The sequence below is a fragment of the Phoca vitulina genome, unplaced genomic scaffold, assembly GCF_004348235.1.
Source record: "Phoca vitulina isolate PV1807 unplaced genomic scaffold, GSC_HSeal_1.0 scaffold60, whole genome shotgun sequence".
Lineage (NCBI taxonomy): Eukaryota > Metazoa > Chordata > Mammalia > Carnivora > Phocidae > Phoca > Phoca vitulina.
Window position 1 is genome coordinate 5,050,748 of NW_022589763.1, and position 21,767 is coordinate 5,072,514.

Here is a 21,767-nt window from a genome sequence, read left to right on the forward strand (position 1 = left end):
TTCTGGGAGGCCGTAGGGGAGAATGTTTCCTGCTCGTTCAGATATTGGCAGGATTCACTTCTACCAGCTGGAGGACTGAAGTCCCCTTTGCTTTGCTGGCTGTCAGACGGCTCTGTGCTAGCGTGAGAGCTCAGAACTAGCAGCGGTGCATGGCATCCAGGGAAGATCTCCGTTTTTAAGGACTTACGGATTTAGTCTGGATCCACCCAGACAATCTGGGGTCATCTCCCCATTTCAAGATCTTTACCTCGATTATATCTACAAAATCCTTTTTGCCATGGGAGGCGGCATATCCACAGTTGCTGGAGATTAGGCTGTGGACATCTTTGGAGGCCATTATTCAGCCATGCACACTGCCACATAAAAGGAATTGAGAGGGGGATCATTTCATCCAGCATGTGATGTCATCAAGCAGAACACTGGACATCTGGGCGGTAGTCCCAGCTGGGCCACTGACCAGCTCACTTACTTTGTAAAGATCACTCAACGTGTAGGATCCAGACGCTTTGTTCTTTTTTTTTAAAGTAGGCTGCACACCCAGTGTGGAACCCAGTGTGGGGCCTGAACTCACAACCCTGACATCAAGACCCGAGCCACGATCAAGAGCTGGATGCTCCGGGCTCCTGGGTGGCTCAGTGGGTTAGGTGTCTGCCTTCGGCTCGGGTCCTGATCTCGGGGTCCTGGGATGGAGCCCCGCGTCGGGCTCCCCGCTCAGCTGAGAGTCTGCTTCTCCCTCTCTCTGCTCATGCTCTCTTTCTGCCTCTCTCAAATAAAAAAATAAAATCTTAAAAAAAAAAAAAAAGAGTCGGATGCTCAACCGACCAAGTCAGCCAGGCGCCCCTTCTTTTGTTTTGTTCTCAGTGAGGCCCTTGTTGCTGATGCCACCTCAGTTCATCTGTGTATCCATTCCCGTTGCCTGGCTGACGCCACATTGATGGAGCTGGTACTGTCCAGGTGCGGGGACTATCAGTGGACGGATCAGAGCAACCCCTGCCCGCTTGGAGCTTACGCTCTGGTGAAGAAAGACCGACGATTAACGCTAACCAGGTAAAGCAGTGAACAACGGAGTACATGAACAGCGATGGGTAAGTTCCGAGGGGTTACGGGAAACGCCAGGCGCCCTGCCGTTGTCGAGAGAGGAGCCGAGGACGGACGCCATGAGCAGGTAACTACTGGATCGAATGCCTCCTGCTTTGAGACACGGCGACCCGCGTCGTGCTGCCGGGCCAGGCCGGAGAGGCCTTCTGGCACACTGACAGCCCCCGAATCTGGGCCAACGCTGGCAGGTGGGGACAGCTCGGGCGGGGACTGACCAGCTTCTCCCTTCAGAGTTGGCAAGTCTCCACAAGATTATAGAAAAATGTCTTTTTCCAACATGGAAAGACTATTAATTTATGAGTGTAAGACTGGCGTAGTCAGCACACCAAGTAAAAATATTGTAATCTATTAAGTCACAAAGTAATTTTACTTGTCAGTTCAGCATTTCATTAGGTATTTCAAATTATATCATTCACACAGTAAAACTCCAACAGTTAGACTCGATAGTAAAAACCAATGCATTTATCATGTAATTCAGGCAGAACTTTCACCACTTACTCTCAATCCCTCGCCCACTGCTGTGTCCACACACGCATTCTCCGTATTATCTGAAGCTGGCCGTGATTCCCACCAAAGGGAAAACAGAGAAAAAAATTGCCCGGCTTTTGTAAGAAAAGCACACTCTTTCCCATTTACAAATATTTGATCTATTACCTTAGCAAGCACACTGTTATTTGCAACTCTAGCCAAAGTATTTCCCAGAGATAATAAATTCACCACTGAGCAACTTTCAAATGTGTCTGGCTAGAAAAGCATGAAAACAAAATGGGAGGATGAAATGGAACATGAGATTGGAAAGTCAAGAGACCTAGGGTCCAGACTGCATTCCCCCAGGCAGGCGGTATGACCTTTGAGCACATCATGTAAAATCTCTCCACCCGTTTCTTCTCTTTAAAAAAAGGAAAGCAATAAACGGGCAGTAATCACACCTGTCCTACCTGCCTTATAGAAGGCTGCGGAGGACTGAATAAGACAGCACGTGTACGAAGTCTTACATGAACTGGGAGATACCAGCTACGTCACTCAAGGAACTTAGTACCGCTACCCTACCCAGCTACGCTCCCAGGTGCTCGTGGGCTTGCCGACCATCACGAGAAAAACACGGAACCAGTATGGGAGGTCTCTGGAGCCTCCGAGGTGGCCTCTGAGGGACACTGGTTAACTCACTCATCAAACACATCATTTACCCAGCACTCTTCGTCTCTCAGGCATCACAGGAAACCCTGGATCTAAAGAACGTGGTGATGCTCATCGCCTGGGAGAAGTAATTAAGTCCTCGCTGAATTCCTCAAACATGAGATGCGGCTGTGTTACCTTAATGAGATCCTCCCTGGAGGGAAAATTGGAGACCAGGTAATTTTCTCTGGTGTTGGTGTTGGTGATAGATATGTGCAGTCGGTTGTGGGCCAACTCATGAGCGTTGGGGGGGAGAATCAGCTCCATTCCGCTTCTGAAGAAGAAAAAGTGACCCGCATTATTCACCTTGAATTACCGAGCGCCTTGTAAATGTTTTAGAAGAGAGAACACTACGCTGAGCATTCCACAGTTTATACACTGTCCTCAACACTCTGTCTTCACGTGCTTTGGGGGAAATGTTCTGTATACATGTATATACCTCAATCGGGCCATGAAATCATAGCCGGGTGTTACTGCCCCAAAAGACTGCCTTCGGATTTCTTCGGCAAACTTGTAGGTAAATTCATTACATTCCTGAAAAAGAAAATGAATAGGTGAACCTATGATTTGTAAAGAAAAAAAAAAAAATTCCTTCTTTTTCCAGAATTCTGTGGCCATCTCACAAGGCACCTGGACCCTAGCTCTTATAAACCCAATGCTTAGCCTTCGGTGCCCCTTTCCTTCAGAGCTACGTGAATCGCCCCCACCCCCCAGACCCGGTCCTCACCCACCGTTCTTAGTACCCAGGCAAGCTATGCATTCTCCCAAATCCAGTCTTTTTTCCCTTTTCTTTTTAAACCACCTCAAATGGCTTTGCCCACATCTGGGAAATCCTTGAAGACTCAATTGTGATTCTCATTTAGCACGTTCTTCTACACATTTCTCCAACACAACTGACCTCCTCTCCCATCGCAATTCTGTGACCTCTGAAACAGTCCAGCTGCAACAGTACTGATTACCAATGACCAAGACGGGACTCGTGACGACTGCTGTTTGTCTTTGGAGATCGGTCTTGGGCATTGGTAGTCTCCGAGTGGTGAGGAGGGTGGGCGTCTAATGTGCTGGGATTCACGGATGCAGCTTCTGTTAGCTCATCCTCACATAACCCTGTAAGGTGACTATAATACCCCACTTGACAAGTAAGAAAACTGAGGCTTGGAAAGATTAAACAGCTTTCCCAGTATCTCATCAAAACTCCTCCAGAGTCAGGATCTGAACCCAGGTCTGTCTTTCCTTTATTAATTCATGCATGATGCAACCTACACCGGGTCCTAGGCACTGGGATTCAGGTGGACTGAGATACAAAGAGCCCCTGTCCTCATGAGACCTAGGACTGCCTCAGTGCATAGATCCGAGAGCACCATGAAGGTGCGGTAAGCAGAATCAAGCCTCCTACCCCCAAAGATGGCTACATTCTAGTCTCTGGACTCTGTGTTTCCTTACAGACAGAAGGGATTTTGCAGATGTGAATAAGTTAAAGATTTTGAGATGGGGAGGTTATCCTGGATTATCTAGCCGAGTCCAGTGTCATCATGAGGATCCCTGTAGGTGAAAGAGGTGTGTCAGAGTTAGAGAGGGAGATTGGAAGATGCTGTGCTTAAGGCTTAAAGATGGAGGGAGGGGCCCTGAGCCCAGGAATGCAAGCTGCCTCCAGAAACTGTAAAAGGCAAGGAAACAGACGGTCCTCCGGAGCCTCCAGAGGGAGCACAGCCTTGCTGACAATTTGAGTTTAGTCCAGTGAGACCTTTCCAGAATTATAACCTCCAGAAATCTAAGACAATACATGTGTGTTGTTTTAAGCCATTAAGTTTATGCTCATTTATTGTAGCAGCAACAAAAGAATTACATAGCGGGCGTCAACCAAGGCTTTCCTCCAACGAGACATCTAGGGTGAGACCTAAAATGTGAGTAGGGGCTGGACAGGACATGGGGGTAGGTGAGGAAGACTGGCAGAGACAACTGGGAGCACAAGCCCACAAGGGCACTGAGCTGAAAATCATCATCAGTGAGCCAATGCAGAACTAAGGCACAGGGGTCTTGGGAGGCATGCCAAGAAATCTGGATCCCGTCCTAAGTCAAAACAGAGCCCTGGGAGTGGGAGGGGAAGGTAGCGGGGGGGAGGGGGGTTAAGACAGCCAGATTTGTGTTTGTGAGGTGGTGGTTTGTAGGCAGTGAGTGGACACAGGCCTGCTGTCGGGAAGCTGCTTCAAGGGCTAGTGCCCAAAATGTGTGCTCCTTCTAGTAGGCCAGACTGCCCACTTAACCTACTTTCTTGTATTAATTTTACTTACACACACACACACTCGTGCACGTGCACACAGACACACACTCCCCCTGACCAGACTGGAAACTTATTAAGCGATGGACTTACTCATCTTTGTGTTCCCCACTATATCGAACACCGTGCCTTGCAAATTATGGGCTGAGAAAACGCTTGCAGCACTGAGCTCTTACGTATGGACGTCTAAATTTGCCTGCCACCTAAAATACACCCAGCATCAGGTAGCTCCTCTTAATTACACGTGCATAAGCTTAGAACTAGATTAATTACTCACATATTTGTCACAACACCACAAAGCTCGAGGAATCATCCGCAAGAGCTGAGCTAACACGGATGTAAGTAGAAAACAGTTTGCTAAAAAACTCAAAGCAATCCTACAAGTGGTGTATTTCAAATGCTAAAAAGAAAAGAAATAAAATAACCTTAAATCAACTAGCCGAAAATTTATTTTGACAAAGGACAAATGAGGATGCTCCAGGTAAATACACAGAATCATTCTGCACCTTCCAGTGTGAGCCCAGTAAGTCCCGCTCCTTTACCAACCCAACAACCCACCCAATCATACCAACACAACTAGACAATACAACAGGGTCTCCGATTCATTGAGAAAAGGTACAAGAACAGGTAATCTGGCTTGAAATATGGTATCAAGTCTCAACTCCAGAGGAACTGTCCGTGTCTAAACATCACAGAATTTCAGTTAAGTGGCTGTATTATGGCAGAATTTCCAAATCACGTTACCTCTAAATCACACTTAATACATTTCTAAATCTGAAGATTCGAAACCAAGTCTATTTAATCACAAAGCTGAGGATTTGCCCCACCTAAAGGAAAGATGGCACCGAGGAAGAGGAAACAACGCCCCGGGAGTCCCCGGCCTCAAGAGTTCTGGAAAGAAAGTAGCTTGCAACCCAAATCATATGATTCTGCTAGCTTGCGGGCTGTTCACACCTTACGTCTACGTTCACTGCCTTCAGGTTCTCAATCTGTGCGATTCACTGCATCCCTTCTCTAGTTTCCAATAAAGCAACCGTACAAAGACAGGAAGAAAACGTAAGAGGATTCTCATATGGCTGGCCTCAACTCCAGGTTCTCTTTCATAAGCAGCTCATCCTAGATCATGAGAACAAGATTCCGGATGTTTAAAATTTTGTCGCCTTGACATTTTAAATGTGACTTAAATTCATTCCTGGGCACAAATGTGTTAATTATTATTCAGCTGTTGTTCAAAGCCATTAGAGTATGTAAGTAATGAATGAATACGATATCCTGCACCTACAGAAGACAGTTCTCCCAGTCAGCAAATGCATGATTGCTGTCTAGAAGCAGAAAACATTTTTACAACATAGACTGCATTAAATGTAATACCTAATGAAGGCTTCTTTTCTTTTTTTTTTTTAAACATTTTATTTATTTGACAGAGAGACACAGCAAGAGAGGGAACACAAGCAGAGGGAGTGGGAGAGGGAGAAGCAGGCTTCCCGCCAAGCAGGAGCCTGATGTGGGGCTCGATCCCAGGACCCTGGGATCATGACCTGAGCTGAAGGCAGACGCTTAACGACTGAGCCACCCAGGCACCCCTTGAAGGCTTATTTTCATTACTTCTGGATAAACTGCTTGGAATTCACAGTTTTTTTAACTGTGAGAATGAAAAACAAATAAAATCTCTGTATCATTCCGCTTAATAGAAATTGTTGGTCATTTTCCTTTATACACCTGTTTGTAAATGGGAGGAAAGAAAGCATTATCGGCCAAGTGTTCCAGGCCTTTGAAAACAGGGCTGATGTCCTCATGATCAGATAAAGAAGAAATATCCTTTGCTTGAAAGAAACAGAGCTGGAATCTTAAGACTAAATAATCACTCAAGAGTAAAAAAAAAAAAAAAGGCATTTTATTTCCTTGTCTCACTGTCATCCAAAATAATCTTTCCCAAATCCGGAAGACAGATCCAGAATAATTAAATTTTGAAAGAAAACTCTTAACCTTTTCTGTTACCCAAAGGATTATTTCTCTGCAGTTAATTTAGTAGGAGCCAACCTTCCCGTCCGCCGCCCAGACAAGGAACGCAGCCTAGGTACTACTTCATTACCTCTATTTTTTGGGGTGCTGTTAGCAGGACAGCGGCAACCAAGGATCCCGCAGAAGCCCCTGCAAAGGCCTTGACCTCCTTCAGGAGCTTTTTGCCGTGTCTACAAAGTGCAGATGCTGCCCCCAAGTGGTAAATGCCCAGAAACCCGCATGCTGCAAAGGACAAGTTGAGGTGCTTCATTCTGGCTACCGAAAACAAAAATGCTCCAAGTTGGTAGAGTTTATTGCACATGGTGTGTTGTCTCGTGCCTCATGGTAACAAGACTTTGTTTGAATATATAATTCCCTGTGCTAAACATAGTATCGTCAATGAAAGTCTCATTAAATACCCAAATTTTTCAAGGAAACTTTTTTTACTCTCTCACCTTGGCCCAGTAGAGTTGAATTAATTTTAAAAAAGTTAAATCTCATATGGATTCATCACATAGATACTGCAATCTCCTATTTGATCAGCCGGCAAGAAACAGATCAATAAATTACAACTGGCAAGGCATTTGGTCTTTTTTACACTTTTGGGGGGACGGCTACTATTGCGGAAGGTAAAATCGCTAGAAACTAGCAACTTCCAAATAAAGGACACACGTGCTCTTTGCAAGTGCATCACTACATTTCAAGAGAAGTCCTTGCCTCCTCTGCCCCACACTTGCATTGCAAGCATCCATATATATTAAAAAAAAAAAAAACCCCAAAAAAGGATGCCCACCATTATTGCATTATGCAACGAGCGATTATTCAACAAGGCAACATATTTATCTCAAGACCAACGGAGGCAGTCGAAGGCCCCAAGAAACGTTACCCGCACCACTGGATGACTTGTGCTGCTCAATCTAAGGGCAGAGCTGTGTTTCCGAAGCCTCAGTGGGCCCGATGTGCACAGGTGCATGAAGTGCTGCGGCCACCCCGCGGCTCACCTGGAGGCCCCCGGGGTGGGGCGTGTGTCCTCCCTGCCCCGCCCCCACCCCGCTCCCGCGCGTTCACACGACGCACAGGGCCTGGGCCTCGAGTTTAGGGGCCTAAGACCTTTGTTCTGTTCGCCGGGAGCCCCGGTTTGGGTTGAAGTTCTGCAGACTGGAGTGGAGGGGGGGCGCTCCGCATCCGCGCGGCAGGTACGCGCAGACCCAGCATCAGTCTGGGGGCCTGGGGGCCTGGGGGCGGCGGGGCGGGGGTCGCCGCCGGACCAGCCCGGCCGCGTGGGGGACTGCTCCGACCCGCCCACCCTTGGGACCGACCTCTACGGACCAGAGCCCGCCCGGCGCCCGCCTCGCGCCCGCCCTGCGCTCCGCCCTACCAACGCAGGTCTGCGGCACTGCCATGTTGAACGGCCCCCTTAGCCGGAAGGCGGGGCCGGGCCGTCACTCAACAAGGCCCCGCCCATCAGGGCTGGCCCACGCTCGCGGAGGGCCTGCCCAGGAAGGTCTCGCGAAAAGGGTCGGGGCGGGCCTACCCGCGCGGGGCTGCGGCGTCATCATGCCGACGCAGGCCTCCGCTAGGCCCCGCCCACCCTATTTAAAACACTGGACTCAACATGGCGGCGCACATGCGGACGCTTGACCCGGCTGTCCCGGGCGCGGGTAAGGGACAACAGTTTAGTCTCGAGTCCTGCTGTCTTCCACACGTAGCGATGCGGTTTAGTCCGTCCGCGTGTTTTAGCGCCCCCTGCGGCCTGGCCCCTCACTTGCGAGTTTGCTGACCCTGAACGACCCTGATTCGCTGCGCACCGGAAGCGCTCGTCCCTGCTCGCGTCCGTCTCCCGGAAGTGGTTTTTGTCCTTTTCCCCACCGTGGGGGCGGTCCAGGTGGCCGCGCGGGCGGGGCTCACGTGCTAGGTTGTGGCCGGACGCATAGTAGCATTTTCTGCGCTTACGTGTGCTTGTTCCCTAAGGGTGTAGGAAACCTCAGAGAGAGAGAGAGAGAGAGAGAGAGAGAGAGAGAGGGGAGAGAGAGACAGAGGAGAGAGAGAGAGTGAGTGTGTGTGTGTGTGTGCGCATGCGCATCCTCGGGCTCCGTAGGCTGTGTGACCTTGCGCAGGTTGCCTAACCTCTCTGAGCTTCTCAGGTGACTTACCTGCAAAACGGGATGGTAACATCCCGAGTTGGTGCCAAGTCGTAAAGCCCGCCGACCTCCCGTGTCAGCCACCTTCCCTGTCTGGGCTTCATAAGCAGGCCTGCGGGAATCAGTCAGTCGCAGACTTCCTGGTTGAAGGTTCTCCGGGGCCCCTTGTTTCAGGACAGATTTCCTTGACCGAAGCCACGGAGGAGAATCTGGAAAATGTGCGCGTGTCGTGCCTTCCAGGGGGAGGTGAGGAGCCCCCCAAATAGCCTGTACGCCGGGCTTGTGTGTGTCCCTGTTTGGGATGCCAGGCCCTGGGCGCTGGCGCACGCTAGCTGTAAGCCAGGGCCCTGGGTGTGATGAGTGAGGAAGGCACTGCGTTCTTCGTTGTCATCAGTAGCCTTCCGGGGCCGCGGATGGGGAAGACACCCTCATGCGTACGCCGGGCACGACGACTGGGCGAACTCCTTAGCACCGTTGGAATGGAGTGAAGAGAAGGGCAAGTGTCCGCCGAGGACATACGGAAGGACAAGCCCTGGGCTCCTGCATCCTCCCCACGGTCCTGTGTAACAGGGTGGTCCTCCCACGAGCATCCTCCAGCACACGTACTAGAAAGAAAGAACCCCGGGTCTCCTAGCACATCTCCTGGTGCAGAACCTGCAGTTTGGCCATTGCCACTGGGCTGCCTGGAGGGACCAGGACTACAAGAGCCTTCGCTGAACGGGACATCAGATCACCCCCTGTTACCACTGGGCCGCCCGGAGGGACAGCAGGACTGCAAGAGCCTTTGCTGAACGGGACATCAGATCACCCCCTGTTACCAAGAGCCTTTGCTGAACGGGACATCAGATCACCCCTGTTACCACTGGGCCGCCCGGAGGGACCAGGACTACAAGAGCCTTTGCTGAACGGGACATCAGATCACCCACTGTTACCACTGGGCCGCCTGGACGGACCAGGACTACAAGAGCCTTTGCTGAACGGGACATCAGATCACCCCCTGTTACCACTGGGCCGCCCGGAGGGACCAGGACTACAAGAGCCTTTGCTGAACGGGACATCAGATCACCCACTGTTACCACTGGGCCACCTGGAGGGACCAGGACTACAAGAGCCTTTGCTGAACGGGACATCAGATCACCCCCTGTTACCACCGGGCCGCCCGGAGGGACCAGGACTACAAGAGCCTTTGCTGAACGGGACATCAGATCACCCCCTGTTACCACTGGGCCACCTGGAGGGACCAGGACTACAAGAGCCTTTGCTGAACGGGACATCAGATCACCCACTGTTACCACAACTGCTGGTGAGTGAGATTCTACGACATGTAAGTGTCATGGGAAGAGTGTTCAGAAAGCTGCGTAATTTAATTCTTGCCGTTTTAAACTCTCTCTTAAAAATTAGTCTGTGCTCTTGCCCCTTATCTGCCCCTTATCGTGTTCACATGCAGCTAATCGAAACGTTCGGCTCCCTAAGGTAAGGAAGAGTATCCGGTTCATTCACATTTGTTTTTGGAATTGAAGGGCCAGCCGTAACGTTTGGCGTGTCATCGATCAATATGTTTCGGAGGTTGGATTTAAGTGAATTACTCCTGTGAATGTACAGTAACTTAATTGCCCTTTAGGAACATTTTTTTTTTTTTTTTTTACTAATGCATTTGCTTGTTTTTGCTTCTGTTTTCCTTAGTAATTTCGTTTTGAACTGGTTTGTTTATTTAGCCATTTATCCAGTATTTATGAAGCTTTCGTCGTATAACAGACGCTCAGCTGGCACAGGGCTTAGAGTTGAGGAGAATTCAGTTCTTCCCCATCGGGGATGCAGGCTCTGGTGGGCAGGGAGACAGCTGATGGATCGTTGCAGAGACCTGATCCTGTGCCGTTCCTGAGCCACACAGGTGCGCTGGATGTGAGCACTGATCTGGAGAGTAGGAAATCCGTAACTCTGGACACACCTGGCCTGAAAACAGACTGTTTAGACCTGGCGGTCCTTTCCCTGAGCCCAGCATCCTCCCACGAGATTTTATCGTGTATTCCATGAAGAGGGAGAAAGGTACGGAGGGAGGGGAATTTGCCACACCTCTGCTCCAAGGACAGGACCTTCTCTCAACATTTCTGAGTCTGATCTCTTCTTCCAGTCTGCTCTGTGTGGACTGTTGTTTTCCCATCTTACCACCTTAACACATGTTACTACCTCCTTGGGGCACACTGTCATTGCCCCTGCAGCACCCCGTCCTCCCTCCTTTCCGGGGACTCCTTACCCCTGTCACCTCCTCCTAGAATCTTGGGTGCTGATCTTGATTTCAGGGAAATGTGGCCACACTATCGGAGGACAGCAGCAGTGCCCTTTTCGGGGCGGGAGGGGAGGTTATATAATAACAGTCAATGTTGGCATGCCCCTTGTGCCTAGTTGAAGCATTCCCTTGTTTTGAAAGCACCGCAGAATTCAGAGAAAGGCACATTTGCGGTCATGGAGTAGAACTTCCCAGCTGAATCCAGGGAGAGCGGCTGCATCCCTTCCCATGGATCGCTCTCTCCAAGGAAGGACAAGCATTCACCAGTGAATGCCGCCACCTGGAGGGAGCCAGGCCCCAAATAAAAGCGGCCTAGCAGGAGTCAGGTCTGAGAAAGACAGAAGCTGCGGTAAGGTGTGGTGGCATTTCTTGAGCCTGGGGGGGCAGCTGCAGTTGTCCCTGACTTAATCCTCCGCTGCACCCACCCTTTTCCGTTTGCTTTCTGAAGGTAGTTAAGAACCAAGTTTCTAAATCTAGCAAGCAAGACAGTTCTCACTAAGAGATGTACTTCTTCCACTGTGTCTATTTTCTCTCTCTAGAAATTTGCTAGAAGAACCAGTTATTTAAAGGAACACTAACTGAATTTTTTTTTTTTAAGATTTTTAATTTATTAGAGTGCTCGCTTCGGCAGCACATATACTAAGATTTTTAATTTATTAGAGAACTTGTGCACGTGCGTGTGCACACACGTGAGCAAGGGGGAGGGGCAGAGGGAGAGGGAGAAGCAGATTCCCCGCTGAGCAGGAGCCTGTCCTGGGGCTACGTCCTGGGATCTCAGTATCTTGACCTGAGCAGAAGGCATTCGCTTAACCGACTGAGCCACCCAGGCGCCCCTAAGTGAATCTTTTGTAAATGGAAAATATTTTTTTCAAAATATACATAAATTATATGTTTTATATATATTTTTCTATTATGTGTGTATATATGCATGCATAACAAAGAACTTTGATAACATCTGAAAACGTTTCCAAGTAGACATTCTTTTTTTTTTTTTTTTAATTTTTTTTTATTGTTCCAAGTAGACATTCTTAAGTGTGATTTATTTATGGTTGGCTGCATCTAGGAATATATAATAATCTATAGGTCTTCTTTACGTGGCATAGAAATTAAAGAACAAGTTAGTTCTATGAAAGAGACATTTTTAAAATTTAACATTGATTTATAAGCTCATTTTATTTTTTAATTTTTAAGCTTCATTCTAGTTTAACATATTCCCAATGTACTGTACATTGCATCGAACAATAGAGATGGTAAAGATTTTCTGAGCGCTTCTACTATTGTAAAGGAATTAATTACGGCATTCTTGGTTGATATTCTACTTAAGCATAAGGTAGAACAGAACATCTTTCAAAATCTGAATACTTCATACATTTTATGGGAAAGAGGTCTTTGATACACAAGTGGTGGGGTTGGGGTACCAAATGCATTACAGAGTCCTAAATATTTTAAAAAACGCAGAAGAAGAAAATCCGTGTCCTCTGCTCTGGCACACTGTGTTGCAGAAGAGCTGTACCCCTTGACCTGGCCACAGTCCTGCTCCACAGTTTGTATAGTAGATGGAAATCGTCCTTCTTGCTATCCTCCAAATGATTTTCTTACAGTGGAAGAGATTATTAGGGAAATAATGTCAATGTCAGGGAAGTTAAATTGTTGAGTGATAAACAGAATGTCAGCTTTGGTGCCTTCAGCCTCATTAAATTTACCAAAATACTCTCTTTTAATGTGGAGTACTATATTTAAACATTACTGTTGCTGTTATCAAAAGAAACACCCTAATTGCTAAAACATCCAATTATCTAATCACCTCATTTCAAGGAGACAAAATGAAGATTTTAGTCTATTTCGTATTTGCCAAAATGCCTTCCCTTCCTGAGCATCTACTCCTATTTACTGGGATCTCGTTATCAATAACGACTTCAATTATTGGCCTTCCTTGACCTGCCAGTCCTTCATACGCATTGTCTCGTATAACTTCTGCAACAACGATGAAAGGAAAAAATATATATATAATAGGTGAAAATTTAGAATTAAAACAATTTTGCCACATCCACACAGATGCAGAGATTATCAGCCCAGGTCCCCCTCATCCCAAAACACCCCCTGTGCAAAGACCTATCTTTCCTACACGGTTTCAGCAGTGAGTTAATAAAACACTAGGCTCTCGTTCTGTGCTGAGTTGTGCTGTTTGGCCGCCATAGGTTTCAGAACCTTGTTACTTTGGTTCTTTCTGTGGTCAGAATTTGTAGTTGGTGTTCATATTTAGATATTTATAATTTTACTGAAAAATGGTAGAAGTCCTTAATCCTATGACGTATATATTTGTTTATTTATAACAGAGAACTTGTTCATAGCTGGGAAAGAAAAAAATAAATAAAAGCAAGCCTAGCAATTAATGAAAGCTACCCTTTCCCCACTTACCAATCTCGCAGTAACTCTTTTTGATGACGACTTTTCCTGGAAGCTGTGTCGTAGCGTAGGTTATTGTAAAAAGAGCATAATTTCCATTAGGAGCAATGTTCTAAAAGGCCGTCATGTCATTGACCAAGGCCTTAACTCCAAAGAAATTATTTATCTAATCATTTATCTTTATGCCTTTGCTTACTCTTTAAACTTTATTTGGTGTCTAGTATATGACAAGGACTGGCCTAGGCATTAGGGAAAATAAATCTTAAGATAAAATTCCTGCCTTTAGTTCACTGTTCTTTTCAGCTGGAATGTCCTTGCACGTTTTTCTATTCGGTTAGGCCCTGCTTATTTTTCAAGGCCCAAATCAGGCTCTGCTGCCTTATTATATCCTTTATGATGACATTGAGCCACCTTCTGTCAGTATTCACCATACCTTCCTCTTTGTTGGTACATGAGGCGTTGCCGTAGCATTTATGACTTTTTATTTTGGTAGACGTGTGGTTGCCTCCACTCTGTGTGCTCAGAGTTCATTTGGAGCAGGGACTGTCTTATACTTCTTGGTTTTTGCCAGCTTCTAAGAGCTCAAGACTTGTAAATATTTGTAACGTGGAGAATAGGAAGTGATCCCAGATGTCTTTTCATCTCTAATTTTAAACCATTTTGAAAAAAAGTATGGTCACCATTTAGTAAGTGTCCACTACTATATTTTTTTATTTTAAAACTGTAAATAAATATACAATTGACACAAACTCTCAAAAACATTCTTCTTCTTCTTTTTTTTTTTTTTTAAAGATTTCATTTATTAGCGAGAGTGTGTGCATGCACATGAGCGGTGGGGAGAGGCAGAGGGAGAGGAAGAAGCAGACTCCCTGCTGAGCAGGGAGCCGGAAGTGGGGCTCGATCCCAGGACCCTGGGATCGTGATCTGAGCTGAAGGCAGGCGCTTAACTGACTGAGCCATCCAGGCGCCCCTCAGAAACATTCTTTACAATATCTTCACTGAATTTCTAAGATGAAAATGACATCCCCAGCTACGCAGATGGATTCCCTATTTGGAACACAACCAAATGAACAGATACAATGGGTCAGAAGTCTGAAATGGAAGTCAGGGTGAAATTTCAAAAGGACCCAGCCTGACGTGTAACAGACAGCTGTAATTTCAAGATCTGTAATGGCTTGAATGTTCAGGGCACAGGCCACAGAGTAGGAGCTAATAAAATGTGATGGTACTGTGTGGTAACATTTGTGGAATTACACGGACTGATGCAGTTTTCCCTGAGGGAACACAATTCCCAAGTTCTGATGAACTGTCCTAGATCCCTATTGGCGCATGTATTTAAAATAATGAAAACACAGAATTCATTCTCTGAATATAGGAGATGGCGAGTTCAGAGTCATTCCGACCACATCCATTGCCTAGGGAAGCCTACCCCCTGGCTGATACTAGTTTCGCATTTGTAAATTTCCCGTCCAGGGCCCTTAGCTCTACTTACGTTTTCATTTTAAGCACCAGGCTTTCTTTCCCGTATCTTATTTTCTCTCTCTCTCTTCATCTTGGGGTACAGGATCCTACTCTTAACATACTTTCGAAGTGCCATATTAAGAAAGTTAGCTTTTCATACATAGAGTAGTCCTTTGAGTAGCCACAGATTCACATCTCACTTAAAAAGCAACTGTGGAGGTGTCTGGGGGGCTCAGTCAGTGAAGCCTCTGCCTTCGGCTCAGGTCATAATCTCGGGGTCCTGGGATCAAGCCCCGCATCAGGCTCCCTACTCAGCGGGGAGTCTGCATCTCCCTCTCCCTCTGCCTGCTGCTCCCCCGGCTTGTGCTCTCACTCTGTCAAATATATCCGTAAAATCTTAAAAAAAAAAAAATCTTTTTAAAAAATCTTAAAAAAACTCAAGTTCAGAGATAAAATTATTATGAATTTCAAGGTGGTGACAGCAGATCTTTAAAGCAACTGTGGGTCCTTCTGAGCATGGGGCCCATCAAGCGAGCCCTGCTCAGAAATACTCTTTTGTATACCCAGATATTATCTTGGAGGAAGAGGGGAGAGAAGACATATTCTGCTTTGCCTGAAATGAGACTGTCTTGATTATTGGATCCTACTTACAAAACTGAAATAATAAAGTAATTACCTCTTAAAAAATTATTTGTTCCTGAGATTCTTTGCATAAGTTAAGATTCCATTGTTTGCTGAGAGAAAAAGCAGAAGTCATTGTATGTGGATAAAGAAAATTGTTAGAATGTAGGGGAAGCCTAGGGGATTGGCACTAGGAAGCAGGAAGCCTTCAGAAACCATGCTTCTGCTTTGGATTTCTAGGCTCTTGTGGAGTCTCACCTGGCATGTTGCATTTCCCTTCCTCTCTCCTGAGATCTGCCTTCTCTGCTTCTCAAGGTGCACGTGACCAGACATGGTAGCCCCTCAGTTCAGCCGAATGGCACAAAGGATAGCTGTTTTTCTGGTGGACAGAATATAGAATTGGTCCACCGTGTATCTGGATCCGTCTCTGGTCCAACCATTGATCACTGATGAGGGTGAACGCCAAAGCCTGGAAGCTCATGGGCTGGACCAGCACTCCTGAAGTTTTCTACTACTGTGCCTCTTGTACTTGATTAAATGTCCTGTGCATAAAAATAGTAATAGTTAGGGCGCCTGGGTGGCTCAGTTGGTTAAGCATCTGCCTTCGGCTCAGGTCATGATCCTGGAGTCCCAGGATCGAGTCCCGCATCGGGCTCCCTGCTCGGCCGGGAGTCTGCTGCTCCTTCTGACCCTCCCCCCTCTCATGCTTTCTCTCTCTCTCAAGTAAATAAAATCTTTTAAAAAATAGTAACAGTTAATCATCAGTTTACGGTTATTGAGCCTGTGTACCAGGGTCTTTGTTAATCATACATTCCTCATCTAGTCTCAACAATAAATGCTCAGAAGGATGTGAAGAAAGTGGCCTCACCGACATGCTAAGACCGTTTTCCCAGATGATCTGGACAATGGGGAGTAAAGGAAAGAAAACCCGGGTTCATCAGAGCCCAGAGCTATACTCTTAGTAAAGCCAGAACCTAATAAACAAAGGCTGTTTTTTTTCTATTATTAATTTTATTTTTTTAAGTAATCTCTGCAGCCACTGGGGCTCAGTCTCACAACCCCGAGACCAAGAGTCGCACGCTCCACTGACGGCACCAGGCAGGTGCAGGCTGGTGTTAGTATATACTCTGCTGAAACACTGTTACCACTCTCTTAGAGTTTCCATTTCCCCGTGGTTATTCGTTGGCTGCCATCAAAGAGTTGGGGAAACTTCCTTCCCATCCTTGATTTTGTTCAAGGAACTCAATTAAAATGATCGTAGCAATTACGCACAGCAGATTCTTAGCAGTGTTTGCCCTTAGTTAATGAGTGACTTTCAGAAGAGAGGCTGTGTATTCTCCAAGATGATGTGCATCATCCCACAGAAATTGATGCCAGATGGATCCGACCTGCGTGGGAAAATAGGCTTCCTGGAATCTTCAAGATGTGTTTGGTTTTCCATTACTGTTTGCAGCCTGCCCCCTGCTGACTGATAGAAGGGGCCATCGCTCATCACAGAGGACGAAAATGCCAGGAAGAAACCACAGCTCCAGGGAGGTCTCAATTTCACATGGCCTCAGTCCAGTTGGAAACGGCTGAGTCTCCCCTCCCCGTATTGTACCATGCCCCACGTCACCTCCACAGAAGAGTCAGAAAGGGTTCACATTTTTTCCGTCATCTACTTGCTGTGTCGAAAGGGCTACTCTTGTTGCTTACCGATGTCATGACAGAAATCTCAATACAAGATTAAATATGTAAACATTGGAAAGCAGATAAGTTGGATGAATGGCAGTCATTTTTGTCCCCCTCCTCTCTGGCTTTCCTCACCTGTACTCTGCAGAGTACTTACTGATTTCAAATGTGGAAGAACTAGACTCTGTCCTGAATAGGGTTACTTGTTTGGACTGTTTTTAATGTTTATTTTTATTTAAAATGCTCATTGAGGTGGCAGCTAGCCACAAGTTTATTAAGTCCACTTTATGAATTCACTTTTATCTTTTTTTTTTTTTAGTGAAGAAAGTTAAATTTAAAAAATAAGCATTAGGTGGGGCACCTGGGTGTCTCAGTTGGATAAGCAATCCGACTCGATTTCAGCTTAGGTCGTGATCTCAGGGTCCTGGGATCGAGACCTGCGTCAGTCTCCGTGCTCAGTGGGGAGTCTGCTTGAGGAGTCTCTCCCACTCTCCCTTTGCCCCTCCCCCAACTCCTGTGTGCACGAACTCTCTGTCAAATAAATCTTTTGGGCGCCTGGGTGGCTCAGTCGGTTAAGCATCTGCCTTCGGCTCAGGTCGTGATCTTGAGGTCCTGGGATCGAGCCCCGCATCGGGCTCTCTGCTCAGCAGAGAGCCTGCTTCTCTCTCCCCCTCTGGTGCTCCCCCTGCTTGGGCTCTTTCTCTCTTTCTGTGTCAAATAAATAAGAAATCTTTGGGAAAAAAAAAAATCTTTAAAAAAATAAAAAGCATAAGGTGATTTCTATATTAACTAGTATATTCTTCAGCTTTCAGAATTAAAGCTAATGTGAAAATAACACCTAAGCCATGGAAATAAGCTATAAAACTGCATGTGTGGATACACGAATGCACTCAAGGGAGAATAATTATTTCACAAAACAAGGTGGTTTTTATTCCTGTTAGAATTCAGTTTTTTAAAAAATATTCTTGTTTCCAAGGAAGCACACATTTAATTGTGCAAAATCTAGAGAATACAAGTACAGATTTAGAGAAATATTGACTACGCTTATAAAATTAATATGTGTGATGTATGTATCACACACCCATCTAGGTAAATGTAGTGTATAATTTACTTTCTGGAGATTTCTATCTCCAATTTTAATACAAAGCATTATACAAAAGGCCATAAATATGACCTAACCAAATAACTGACGGTAACTCAATTGATTATACAGTGAATGAGCTAATACTATTAAATATACATAAGACTCCTATTTGCATCTGTGGCTTCCAGACATCTTATCTGTAACCCAGGCCGGTGAGTATCATTTTAGCACGTAATAGTGCCCACTTGTGAATGAGAGCAGAAAAAAGATTACATTGGATATTGATGTTTAGTTACCTACTAGGCTTTGTAACCACCTCAGGGACGTCCCCACCAATTTCAATAACCAAGCTGTTTGAACTTAGGTTTTAATGAATTTATAAATTCTGACACACCATGGGCCTCAGTGCTAGATGTTTAAATGCACGAAGACAAGGATGTGTATGATGTTAACGTAGCAGCTTTTTAAAAACCCATCTGTTAGAGCTCATACTTTCAAGGAAGTGCTTTAGTCAACATGGTTGCATAAGAAGTTATGAATTGTCTCCATAATCTAGGACTGTAGTTTTGTGAATGTAGTTACTCAGCAGCGTTCATTGAGTGTTGTGTGTGTTGGCATTTCTGCAGGCCCTCTGGATGTAATAATGGATGAGACAGGTAGACTACAGTCTAATGAGGGAGAGAGATGACACCCAGCCATTGAGACAGGAGTGGAAGGTGGCACAGGGTGGTAGAGGTTCCTGCCCCACCCAGTCCCTGGAGTCAGGACACTTGTAAAAGCAGCATGATTTCTACGCTGAATACTGGCAGTGGAAGTCCAGGGTGTGGGTGGGGCACTGAGAAAGAAAGCAGTGTCCTAAGAGATGAAAGGAGGAAGCAGACATGAAGTCCAGTTGTCTTCTCTTACCCCAGACATTAAAGAGATTCGCACTTCTCATCAGATTTTTTGTTGGGGAAAATAACATTTTTCATAAGGATACATGATATAAAAAAAAAGTGCCTTAATCGGGATGTATCATGGTCAAGGCTAGAGTTAAGGCCGAGAATACCTGCTGTTTCGGGAGACTGTTAGGAGTCAGACTGCCCTTTGAAAAGCCCCAGCCTTTAGCAGAGGGAATGGCATGCAGTAGGTACTCCATGAATGCTTACTGACAACTGACTGACAAAATGATTGTTGCACAATTGAAGAATCCTTGTTGAGGTCTAAACCCAGAGAGGTCTAAACCTTGGACAGCTTGCTAATTCATTATCTCACTTCCAGGAGTGCCTGAGTCATCCCAACAGGAGAGTCCAGGCGGCCAAGGCATACCGAACCTGCCTCAGATACTTGGGGTGAGTACTGTGACAAGGACCATACGTAGTCGGATTTTAAAATTGGGATACATTTGTTTATATCAAATTCGTTCGATTTAAAATAACTCAGTTTGCATATGCACTGAAACACGTACCTACGTACACACACTCACAGACTAAAAGTTTAATTGCCGTGACTTAAGGTAAGTCAGCATTTGTTTTTTCCTGGTTCGTGCTGACTGGTTCAAATCCAGTCTCTCTACCACTTGTAACTGTGTGACCTTGGGAAGGTTACTTGACCTCTCTGTTCCTCAATTCCCGATCTATACATTATGGATGATGATTACACCTAAATTATAGAATGTGTATGAAGCTACATGAGTTGATACATGTAAGGAGTATAGAATACTGTTTGTCATATAGAACTGTGTAAATATTGTATTGTCATTATCCTAAACCATAAAATATCAATATTAAAAGCATTTAACTTACCACATCAAATAGTCTGTAAAATAGTTGTTAGCATATACAAGATAATGATTAAAATGAAAACGTTTTAAATGTTTCTGGAGGTACCTGGCTGGCTCAGTCAGTAGAGTATGCGACTCTTGATCTTGGGGTCGTGAGTTTGAGCCCCACGTTGGGTACAGAGATTGCTTAAATAAATAAACTTAAAAATTTTTTAAACGTTTCTGAAGCCAAATGAGTTAATATATGCAAAGAGCAGAGAATACCGTGTTGTAGAAACTCTTCTATTTTTGCTGTTTTTAACCTTGATAATATTAAAAACATTGAGATTACTAGATCAAACTAATACTTTACTGTCTGTCATGAAGGTTTTGATTATTTTCAACGTTTTAAATATGTTGATAGGCATGAACTATGAAAATGAGGATGAAATTAAGTGGAGAAAATGGAATGTAGTCATTTGGAATACCTTTTCTGTGTTCAGATGAAAAATATATCCTCAAGGAACCCAGTTCCATGGAACTGAATGCATTTTAAAATCTAATTCATTTTTCTTGCAATTTACGGATCTGGAATTATTAAAATGTTCATATCTTTGAGCTAATGGGGCATAACAAATTTAATTTGCAAAACAAAGATGACATGACTGGAACATGATCCATAATCACTTTCTTTCCCTTCAACTTGTCGTTGTAGGGGCTCTATTAGAAAGATAGACAAGTCAAGCGTATTTTATAACTTCTTAGAACTTTCCAAATAAATAAGCTCTTAGAAAATCATAAAGGAATAGAATTTTGGAACAAAACCGTTCCTCAGAATCTGTCTTTTACAGTGTTTCTCAGTTGTGTAGGGCACAGCCCCGCCGCCCTTGGCAGGGTTGTTCGGAATGTGTGGGGGTGCTCTGGGCTCAGTGTGATGGGACACGTGTGACAAGCCGGGGGAGCTGGCGGAGGAGTGGGTGGAGAGGACAGGCTGATGGGAAGCTTGCCGTGGAGCGGCAACTGCTGGGGCAGCCCTGGCCGCACGCTCCTACCGGTGACCGTGCTCTAGCCTTGGCCGGCAGCTTCCCCGACAAGAGTGGGCCGTCACTTCCCATGTGGCAGCAAATCTGCATGTGCTGCGTTGGGACACAGCCAGCCCACCGCCCTGCTTGCAGCGGGTCTCTGAGATCTTTCTGGAAGGCAGATTGCAGCAGCACGTCTCCGAGGCTGCTGGTCACTGAGGTGTCTGAGGCCGGCTTAGCGCCTGCCTATGGTCTGATCGTTTGCCGCGTCTGACAGAGATGACCCGAGTTCAGTGTTGGTCCACTTCTGGGGTGTCTGACTTCATAGTGTCGTTTCTAAAGATCGTTCATGTTTCACGCTGGTGTTTTCCCAGAGTCTGTGGCAAGAGGGTAAAAGCTTGTCCCTGTGAAGGGCCATTTAGTCTCCCTGTAGCGGGGATGATTATTAGTTCTGGTGGTAGTAATTATAGCAGCAAAGGGAGAGGAGGGAGTGAGAGGAGGGGGAGGACTAGAGCAGCAGTCCTAATAACGTTAATATTTATTGGTCACAGGGCTAGGGACTGCCACGTAAACTCTCATGTACTACTTACAGCGCACGACAAGGAACGGATCAGTGTGATTCTCATTTTGCAGACAACATACGGAGCAGTTCAGTAACTTGTCCCAGCTCGTCAAGCTCGTAAATGATAGAGGTAGAATTCAGACGTAGGGATGAGGACTCCCTCACACTGGCTCCCATCCCCTGCCCTTAGAATCAAGACCCGGGCTTGATTATTCCGG

General features: G+C 45.9%; 2 protein-coding genes across 12 annotated transcripts in view; one reads left to right on the forward strand and one right to left on the reverse strand.

The window, feature by feature from the left end:
• Positions 1-8,055, reverse strand: part of PNPLA4 (patatin like phospholipase domain containing 4) — a 37,716-nt gene extending 29,661 nt beyond the window's left edge. For 2 of the 11 annotated variants that reach the window (XM_032391174.1, XM_032391167.1), the window contains exons 1-3: positions 6,645-7,431; positions 2,714-2,808; positions 2,413-2,548 (exon numbers count right to left, since the gene is read on the reverse strand). In XM_032391174.1, coding sequence (XP_032247065.1) covers positions 2,413-2,548; positions 2,714-2,808; positions 6,645-6,875 — 462 coding nt within the window. In that variant the 5' untranslated portion in view covers positions 6,876-7,431. The other 9 variants (XM_032391168.1, XM_032391173.1, XM_032391169.1 and 6 more) reach the window with 9 other exon arrangements.
• Positions 8,056-8,168: 113 nt separating this feature from the next.
• LOC116623739 (splicing factor 3A subunit 2-like) overlaps positions 8,169-21,767 on the forward strand; it is a 144,882-nt gene continuing 131,283 nt past the window's right edge. Inside the window, exons 1-5 of the mRNA XM_032391148.1 lie at positions 8,169-8,214; positions 8,869-8,940; positions 9,190-9,438; positions 9,555-9,997; positions 19,485-19,555. Coding sequence (XP_032247039.1) covers positions 8,169-8,214; positions 8,869-8,940; positions 9,190-9,438; positions 9,555-9,997; positions 19,485-19,555 — 881 coding nt within the window. The remainder of the gene's footprint in view (positions 8,215-8,868; positions 8,941-9,189; positions 9,439-9,554; positions 9,998-19,484; positions 19,556-21,767) is intronic.